The following is a 9,932-nucleotide window of genomic DNA, read 5'->3' as shown; positions in this document are numbered from 1 at the left end:
CATGGGCTATGATGACAGCCTGAGTAGATTTCTAGAACCTGAAACTAGCATGCTTAGCTATCCTCTGGAAAGTCTCATGCTGAGGTCATGATGTCATCATTAGTCGGATGAGGTGTGTTCATGAAATCATTGCTGGAAAAACCTGGGGGGGGGGGGTAAAAAATACGGAAACAAAAAGTTGTCAACTCTAGTCTCACACTGATGATCCAGGTTTATTTTACTAGCAAAGTTTCAATGATAAATTGTATGGAGAGGGAGGCCACAGAACAGCTCATTATGTGTCATTCACTAATAAAGTGGAGCACAGGACTAATACGTAGAGTATAAGGCATGTACTGTCTGAAATTACTTTTAAAGTTCAATATGTGTTCAATATTATAGTAAGTTTGGCTCCATGCATAATGCTATTAGAATGGTACATGTTTTTAAGAACTGAAATGGTGTGAATGTCATGGTTAGGTTTTCAAACAGGTTTCACCAACAACTCTGAGACAAACCAAGTGAAGTGGAACAGGTACATTTCTCCTTTGTGGTCAGACTTCCATGGTTTAAGTCGGTAATTGAAAAGAGGGCTAGAAGAATGAGTCAGAATGCCCTGTCATTGCTTTCTGAAGTGCTGAAAGCATACCACTTTCATATTTTAATCTTCCAGTTTGAGTGCTGCAATAAATCATCTAATTTAAGCACACTTCAAATCCAAAGGTAAATTTTATCCCATTCTTTTTCATTTCCCACCACAAACTCTGGTTTTGGGGACTAAGAAAGGAAGAGTGACATTCTCAGTAGATGTCCAAGAATTCAGTTCAGAAAATCAGTTATAAAAAAAGTCATGGTGGGCTAGAACTGTGACAGGGGAGGGCTTGGAGAACATCAGTAGCCCCCATTTAGCCAACTTCCTGTGGCTTCTGAGGTAATTTACCCTTGATTTTGTTTTAGTTCTGTAGTATGGATTCGCTTTTTATTTATTTATTTAGCTTAGTGATTTTCTTGTGTCATGGACATACTGGGCAAGAAAAAGGTACACACAAAATAAAAACCAAAGATCTCAAAGAAAGGTGTGCCCCAGATGGAATTCCTGTCTGAACCGCCCTTGGATATCTGCAGTAAATTCACTCCAGGAAAGAGTGTGGGAAATGTGCAAACTCCCCAGAGTCAGTCTTCTAACTGGTGGGCCTGAGGCGACTGTGACAAGAAGTCCATTTCTCCTACTCCTGTGCAGTCCAGGCGGCTCAGGCCTGACCCCCGGGGCAGGGCCCACCGCGGGCCAAGAGGTCAGAGCACAGGGCGGAGCGGAGCCTCCTGCGGCGGCGCGCTCGCTCCAGGGAATGAGTCTTTGTACAGTCAGGGCTTCTGCTGGGCAGGGCCAGCTGCTAATCCTCCAGGCGGACACCGGGGCGGGGGGAGATGGGGTGCAGAGGTGGAGTCCGCCACTGACAAACACCCTGCTCAGGTAAAAGGGTGGTGGCCAGAGGGAGTTCCCACCTGCAGCGTTCCGAAAGAAATGAACACTTAAGAAAATAGGAAGGAGGGGCCGCTCAGAGTTTTTCGGACGCGCCTGGGGCCCCACCCTCGGCCGGAGGAAAAGCCCCTTGGGTGAGAGGCAGACAGTTCAGAGAAACCGGGAAGAAAAGAGACTCTCCCCGCGCTCGCTTCCTCGCCTCGCACTCTCCGCGCGCCAGGCCCAGCCCAGGTCGCGGCCCTTCGCCCCGACTAGCGCTCCTGCCCCGGCCTCCGGGTGCCTCGGCCGGCGACCGCCCCCGAGTCCTCCCATGGCTGCAGCCCGACACACGCGCTCCTGGAGCGGAGCCCTCGGCCGGCAGCTGCTGCTGACCCTCGCGGTGAGTGACGGCCGGGCCGCCGGCCCCGGGAGCAGGTCCGGCCCGCTGGGGTTAAGGGGACAACTCTGGGAGCAGGGGCGCATGGGGTTGGCGGCCAGAGTGGGGGTTGCTGGGCTTCTGAATGCGTGGAAAGAGTGAAGTGGGTTGGCGCGCGGTGGGCGCACGGAAAGGATCGCGCTCCGGGTGCCGCGATCCCCCAGGGAGAAGGGTGGCTCCGCAGCTGGTAGATTTAATGGGCGCCGGTAGACGGAGACCGAGGCCACCGTTGCAAACGCCCTTCTAAAATCGTGGCCTCTGGGTACGAGCGGGGAGGTGCTGCTCCTCAGCGCCTGCTGAAATTCCTGGGGAGGGGTCCGACTGCTTCTGCTGCGGAAACGTCGTAGGGGCAGATCCCCTGCTGGGTCAGGCCAGGGACTTTGAGCTTTTAGGGGAATTGTTCTTTGTGTGTGTGAGTGTGTGAAGAGGCGTGGTGAACCTTGGCATAATTTCCATTGCTTGTCACCTTGCTTTCTGCTTTCTCTGGAATGTTTGGGGAAATGAGGTTTTAATATCTTGTTCTCAAAGGTGTCGGGATTTTTCTGCCCTCTCCACCCCCCACCCCCCAACCCCACCCCCCAACCCCAATCTCCAGCCCTCTGACTTTACAGAAGACAATAGCATAACTCTATCCACCCAGAGCTGGGAGGGGAAGGAGGTGACCTTATTTGGGGCTGGACTGTCCTCTCCACCTCCCACTGGCAGAAAAGACTGGGATAACATTGGGGGACCAGAAAACACAGGAATCCCAAGCGAGGGAGCAGCCCTTGGGAGAATTCGTGGGTTCCTGGAAGCAGAAAAGTTAAATAAACCAGAGGTGAAAAGCAGGTTCAGCTCCGTAGTTCTCCTTCACGTTAAACCTCAGGCTTTGGGAATCTAGTAAGCCCTGAAGGACAAGGTGACAAACCGGAAGACAGACAGCTAGAAGATTCCTTCTCGATGGGATGGAACTGGGGAGTTGAAGTATTTGGATAATTTTCCCTTCTCTGTTGCTATTATTTTACAGCAAATTCCTTAAATTAAAAAAAAAAAGAAATTGTCGTTGTTAGTATTACTAGAATGTCTTTCCTAAGGAACTCAATCGATGTCAAACCCTTAGCTGAATTCCTGGGGCATTCCTGGTTAACATTTTACAATTGAGGAAACCAAGAATGGAATAAATAACGGTTATGAGATATGTAGTAAATGACAAAAGAATAAATTTTGTTTAGATTTCCTATAAAATGGCCGCTTCTTTTTAATACCATTAGTCATTGTTCTTTGAAAGAAAGGACCTGATTAGGCCCCTGGAAATAATAGGTGTGGGCAATAAATAGCAATTCTCTACAATCTATACACAACTTTCTGTGTCATCTCAGATTCTTTATATAAGAGAACAGATCTAAGTGAATAAGATTCCTTGGCATTTCTTAATTTCAGAGCTTAAAAGTTCACAGGTTGGGTAGAGAAAACTAGTGCTAGCTTTGTCAGCATGTGTCACTCTGCTAAATTCTACCTGGAAGGTTCGAGTCGGTTTGATGCTTGTGTGCCTATCAATGCAAAACCCTGCCTGCCTCAAATGGATGTTGTGGTTGTGAGCTTTATGTGTGATAAGAGATATAAAGACTATTTGAGCAGAATATATTAAATAAGAATGACTTGGGCAATACCCTATGTGTTTCTTCCTCCCGAGACACCCAAGTCATCTGCCATTCCATGAATCAGCCTCTCCAAACTTCCTATTATTGCATCACCGCACAAGTTGTCTAAACCACTGTACTCTGTTTTTTGCCTAAACTGCTAATCAAACTCTGAGATCATCAGGGATTCTCATTGCTAAATTCAAATCTTTCCTTATACAATTCCACCTTGCAGACTGTGACTTTATTCTTATAAATCACTCCTTTTTTCTTTTGACCTTCCTAACCACTCAAATTCATACTTCCCATTCCATGTTCTGCCCCTAAAATACTATGTAGGTGCTAAATTTATATTGCTAGTAATTTTATACACATGCTAATTTTTTTATTGCTACTTAGGATGTCTTCATTGAACAATAGGTCTTTATATCTCTCTACCTGTTGTGACATGTGACAAAGCATTTATTATCTTCCTAAACAATGTTGCTTTTCTTTTAGTGCCTTACATTTCAATAAATGATACTACCATGTACTTTATTCCAGCAGACAGGAAATCTGAAAGCTGTTTTTCCTTCCTCATCACTCTCCTTTAATCCTTCGTTAAGTCCAATTAAATCTACACTTACAAATATTTCATAGATATCTTCTGTCATGTCTGCTATTTTTGCTATTACAAAAAATAGACACACACACATATATAATTTCATATATGGGTAGGTGAATCAATAAAACAGAAGTATTGATAAAATGTAAATAACTATAATTTTGGTAAATATTATACCAAAATATCTACCCTATTTTATTATTGATGGCATATCATATCATTGAGGATGTGTGTGTGTATACGTGTGTGTATGTGTATGTATAGTGAAACTAATTGATCTAGGCAGTCATTGGGAAAATATAGTTAAATCCATATCACATTCAAGACACCACAAAAAACTCCATAAAGATAAAAGTTTGAAATATATTGTATGATAGCATACAGAGTAGAAAAACACATGATGAATTCTTATTTAAATTTGGAACCAGGAGGCTCATTAATAGCTCAGATTTCAAAAGTTATTATGATTGAGAAAATCATTTATATTAAAATACACATACTTCTCCATGTCAAAAAAAGTAAATCAAACTAAGTAAAAATATGATTAGCAAAGTAAAAAAGGTAACTGATAAAGTAGAAAAGAATATTTGCAGGTCATATTTTAAAAGGCCAGTGTACAAATATGTAAAGAGCTCTTATAAATCAGGAAGAAAAAAATCCAACATGAACATGGACATGAAACGTATCTTTCTGTCTATTCATTTACTGGTCCTGCATTGTTTATTGAGACTTCATAGAATCTCTTAAGACTAACTCTTAAGGCTGATTTCTTGTTTACAGTTTTTCTGTCTATTCTGTTTTCTGTTTTTCTTTTTAACTTGGTATGATGAAAGTTTATGTCTTATCCATGTTTTAATATATTTTGCTCCTTTTGATCATACAGTGACTCAATTCTTCAGTCTAATGGCTCAGCAATCCAAATATAAGGTGATACAGGATGCTGAGAATTGTGTAGGTCTTCTTATTTATTCTTCCTTTTGACTATTTAGATAAGCTTATCTAATTCCACCCAAAACACTGCTAAAATCTGTATTGGAATTATAATATTTATAATTTAATTTAGTGAGAATTGATATATTTATGTTCTTGAATTTTCTTTTTATAAAAGTGAAACACCTTTGTTTTCGTACAAGTCTACTTTTGAGTCTTTCAGAAATTTTGTTTAGGTTTTCTATACATGTTTCTTGTTAGTTTACTCCTTGACATTCTAACTTTGTATTACTTTGGAAAATAATCTCTTCCATGATATTATTAATTTATGTGTATGAAGTTTTACTTTATGTGCATAAAGATGAATTTTGTGTGCATGTGTTTATGTTTGTGAAGACTAAATAATTTCTGTTTCTTAATAGTTATTTTTGCTCTTTTACTGAAATTTTCTTACTGTTTTACAATAATGTACTTGTTTATTTTGCTTGGGTTTTCAATCATATCAAATGCAAATAGAGATTTTTTTATCCTCTTCCTTTCTAATTCATATGTCATCTAATATCTTCCTCTTGCCAAGTGTACCTGAGTGTAATGTTTACTATAAGAGATGACCTTGAAAAATCTAGATTGCTTCTGAATTTAGGGGTGTTGCCTCTACCACCTTCCCATTGATACTGTGATTATAATATAAAAATCATATTTTTTTTAATAGAGGCATGCTTTATTTATTTGTTTTCTGGTTTGTTTGTTTGTTTTGTTTATACATGCAGTGGGTACAGTCAGAAGTGTGGGAAGGTGAGAGAATTCACCATAGCCAGAGCGGGGAGCAGAGCAGGCAGAAGGACCGAAGTATACTGCTGAGGGGAGCAGCGGGCGGCAGGAGAGGTCTGCACGCCATGTGGGACCCTCCTCCGGTGGCCGGGGAGCAGCTGGGGATCGAACCGGCGCCGCAGAGGCCGCGCGCAGTTTCGCAACCCAGCGCTCAACCGCTGCGCCACCCGGGAGGCCCTAAAAATCATATTGAAGAAGGACATTTCAGTTCCTATTTTTGAGGCTTTTAAAAATATATATGAATTGTTGCTTGATTTAGTCAAATGTCTTTGAGCATCTATGATGGTATCTAATGCCAAGCATTCTTAGACTAATGACTCCAAGACAAAACCTGTAATGTGAATGTGCCTTACATGAATTTTGCATTTGGGATCCTTAATTAATGTAGGGGACTCTTCTCTCAGAACTTAATCAAAGCATTTCTTAATCTCCCTCTATTGAGACAAAAAAAATCTTTTCATTTTGGAAGATGTTTCTGGTCTCTCTTCTAGTTTTATCCTTTTTTATCCTAGCAATTATGTGCTAGGTGCTTTAGGATCATTAAAAAAAGCAAACAAGATGTACAAATGTTGATTATCTACATGGATTCTACAGATGTTTACTCATCTATATATTTTTTTAAAGATTTATTTATTTATTTATTTATATAAGCACTGGGTACAGTCAGAAGCACAGGAGGGTGAGAGAATTAACCAGAGCCAGAGCAGTGAACAGAACAGGCAGACTGACGAAATACATTGCTGAGGGGAGCAGTGGGCAAGGCAGGAGAGGTCTGTCGCACCATGTGGGACCCTCACTGGTGGCTGGGGATCGAACCGGTGCTGCAGAGGCTGCGGACAGCTTTGCAGCCCAGTGCTCAACTGCTGCGCCACCAGGGGAGGCCCCATCTATATATTTTAAAGAAAGATTCTTCAACACTGACTATCAAGTAAACAGGAAAACAAATTGGAGCAGTAATAAAATCTTAACGCCCCTCCCCAAAAGCAAACAAACAAACAAACAAAACAAACAAAAAAAACCTTTTCATCATTATTGGTTTTGCCAAGGAGATTTGTCTGTATGACCTACCCACCATTATTAGAAATAAAAATTGTTTTTCTCTAATCCGTTCTTCAGGCTAGTGAGAATTACCTTCTTCAAATATAAAACTTCTTCTAAATGTATCTACTAAAGACAAATTTTTGGGTTCTCATTGTTTTTAGGGTTAAAGTCCATGGACATTGTTAATGCTGTTCAGAATCTGTCTCACACTCACTTTTCTAAATCCATGTTAATCTCTTCACTCTTGCATTATGTCCATCAGTCATTCCACATTTCATTTTCAGGTCTGTATCATCTCTGGTCCTTTCCATCTGTTCTTCCTATGTTTGGAATATATAAGCTCCACCACCTCTTGACATGGTAAACTTGTAGCCACTCTTCAGTTGACATCACCTGCCTCTTAGTTGAGCCTAGTAGCAAGTGCTCTGTTCTCCTCTATCATAGCTTTTATCCCACGTTACTGAACTTACAAATATGACTTGCCATTGAATTGAATATTTCAGAAAGAACTTGTTCTTTACTTTGTGTCTGGTATATAGTAGAGATTCAGTGACTATTTGTTAAATGAATGAATGAATGAATGAATGTCCAGAATAGAATTATGCAAATTATTTTCTTAATTCTGCTCTTTCTCACTTTCTCTATCATTACCTTAGTCCAAGTCACTAACCTTCTCTTAGATCTTTGCTGTAACCTCCCTTCTTGCTTCCATTCTTGTTTTGCTACAGTCTGTTCTTACATAGTCACCAGAATGGTTCTGTGTAAGTGCTGGCCACATTCTATTCTTTAGCTTGTAAGCCTCTTTTTTCATTCAGAATATAGTCTGCACTCCTTAGTGTGGCCTTTTACAGCCTATGTGCTGTGCCCTGATTGGACTTTGCTATCATCTGGTTTTACTCTTCCCTCACTGCGCTCTACTATTATGACCTTATTTTTGTTCCTCCAGTTCACCAAGAGAAGTCCTCTTCCAGGCCCCTTGTTCAGGTTTTTGCTCCATCAGAAGGTCCTTCCTGAGTTACTGAGCTGTTTACATCCTCATTTCCTCCAACCTTTAGATCTTCCCTCTTTCATCCACTCTCCCTGCTGTAATTTTGTCATAATGTTTATATCCCTCTCTGCCTTAGCATTGTGTCCTTTGTCCATGTGTGTATTCATTTATCTCTCCTTATAATACAATCTTCGTAAAGTCAAGGGCTTCGGTTTTTTCACTGCTGTAGCATTTAAAGACTACCTAGCACCTAGCAAGCAGTCAGTTAATATTGGTTGAATGAATAAGTGGACATATGACTTTAATCACCTGGAGCTGGAATTCTCAGTCATCTGATTCTACTCCTACTCTCTCTTGATTACACAATTAGTGAGAATTCTTCTCATCTTTTAATTTATAATTAGTTTCTACATTTGTGTTCATCCCCTATTTCTGAATTAAATATAATTTCTGCTTTACCTGATCATTTGCGATAGTTTAAATTACAGAATTAAAAGTTCTCTAATGTGTATGTAAAAAAAAAAATCCAAATTTTAATTTTTTTAATTTGTGTTTATTGACTTTGTAAATAATAGCATAAGTTATAATTATCTTGTTTTTAGATAACTACAGGGAATAGTTATAAATCTTTTAGAAACATCCACTGTAAAGTTTTAGAGAGAAAAGAAATTAAATTTCAATATATTCAAATATATATTGTACTGGAATAAGTTCATCATAAGTCACTAACACATTTTAAGAAATTCAAGTGAAATATTTTCTAAAATGACTTCAGTTTTCATTTATGAGGAGGTGTACCTTCACAAAAAGTTCATGTTTCAGAACTATGTGTTTTCAGTGGATGGTGGTAGGTGTACTGTGGTGACTATAGCTGAAGAGGGAGAGCCTTTATCTCCCAAATACTAACCAATGCAAACCAATGGTACATCAATAAAAATTTAAGTGTTTGTGTGGTGGCATTCATCAACTGATACTCTTCAGATCATTCCATGCCAGTGAGTTAATGCTTTTTAAAAGCATTGGGATTTTGTTTTGGATATTATAGCTCATAGGCAAATGAAAATTAATTCAAACAATTTGCTGCTCATTAAATTTGCTTTTGTTTCTCTTTGCATACCTTTGCTGCCGTCTTCCTAACCATGAACACTTTTAATGCTTGCTCTCTTACAAAGTTTGTCCTTGGTTCCTCAATCTTCTATTAACTATATTTTACAAAATAGGAAACAATGTGCAAGAGGGTAAGGAATTTTGAGTTCACATGCTTTGTGAAAAGTGAGTCGTGACTCATTAGTTTACTGCTATATTCTTGCCCTCAATACAATTTTTTTCTTATTTTTTCACTTCAGTATATATATATTTTTTATTTTGCTAATTATGAAAGTGATGTATGAATACACAAATTTTTAACTTTTGTAAACTATATATACATTTGAAGGATTTTTATGCATAATATTGATTTTATATTTTAGATCTTAACATTTGCCTGTGATGCCTGCAAAAGAGTGACACTACATATTCCATCTGAGCTAGGTGCTGAGAAATTTGTTGGTAGAGGTAAGAATCTTCCCAAATATATAATAAAACCTAATTTTGGGTGATCTTTTAAAATTAATGTAGTTTTTAGAAGAATAATGGTATTATCTAATAGTTAAAACTATCATCGTTTGTAATATATATGGTGTATGAAGCAAATAGTGTTTACTGAAAAACATGATTGCATGAAGTATATAAAAAGATTTAGTTTGAATAATAAAATAATCATTAGTACTTATATTAGATGAAGTATATGGTATATATTTCTGTGAAAAAAAGAAGAATATTAAAACTATTCCTTGAATGTAAGATGTTTTTGGATTTTTTTACCTTATTGACATTTTCTCCCACATATTAATTTTTATCAATTTTTTTCACAGAACTCAGATGTATAAGAAAAGATCAAACCAATGAGAACACAGAATAAAACTATTTAACAATAGATATAAAAAGCTCAATAATATTATAATAACTGCCTATATTAATCATCTAGATTCTGTTTAACTTCAAGT

General features: G+C 38.8%; 1 protein-coding gene across 3 annotated transcripts in view; it reads left to right on the top strand.

The window, feature by feature from the left end:
• Positions 1-1,769: 1,769 nt before the first annotated feature.
• The window catches only part of LOC311183159 (desmocollin-3-like), a gene marked incomplete at both ends in the record, with an annotated part of 77,827 nt that continues 69,664 nt past the window's right edge, over positions 1,770-9,932 (top strand). For 2 of the 3 annotated variants that reach the window (XM_084252446.1, XM_084252445.1), the window contains 2 exons: positions 1,770-1,838; positions 9,357-9,441. In XM_084252446.1, coding sequence (XP_084108572.1) covers positions 1,770-1,838; positions 9,357-9,441 — 154 coding nt within the window. The remainder of the gene's footprint in view (positions 1,839-9,356; positions 9,442-9,932) is intronic. The other variant, XM_084252447.1, reaches the window with a different exon arrangement.

Source organism: Talpa europaea, assembly GCF_964194135.1.
Source record: "Talpa europaea genome assembly, chromosome: 13".
NCBI lineage: Eukaryota > Metazoa > Chordata > Mammalia > Eulipotyphla > Talpidae > Talpa > Talpa europaea.
This window is presented reverse-complemented; position numbering and strand designations above follow the sequence as displayed.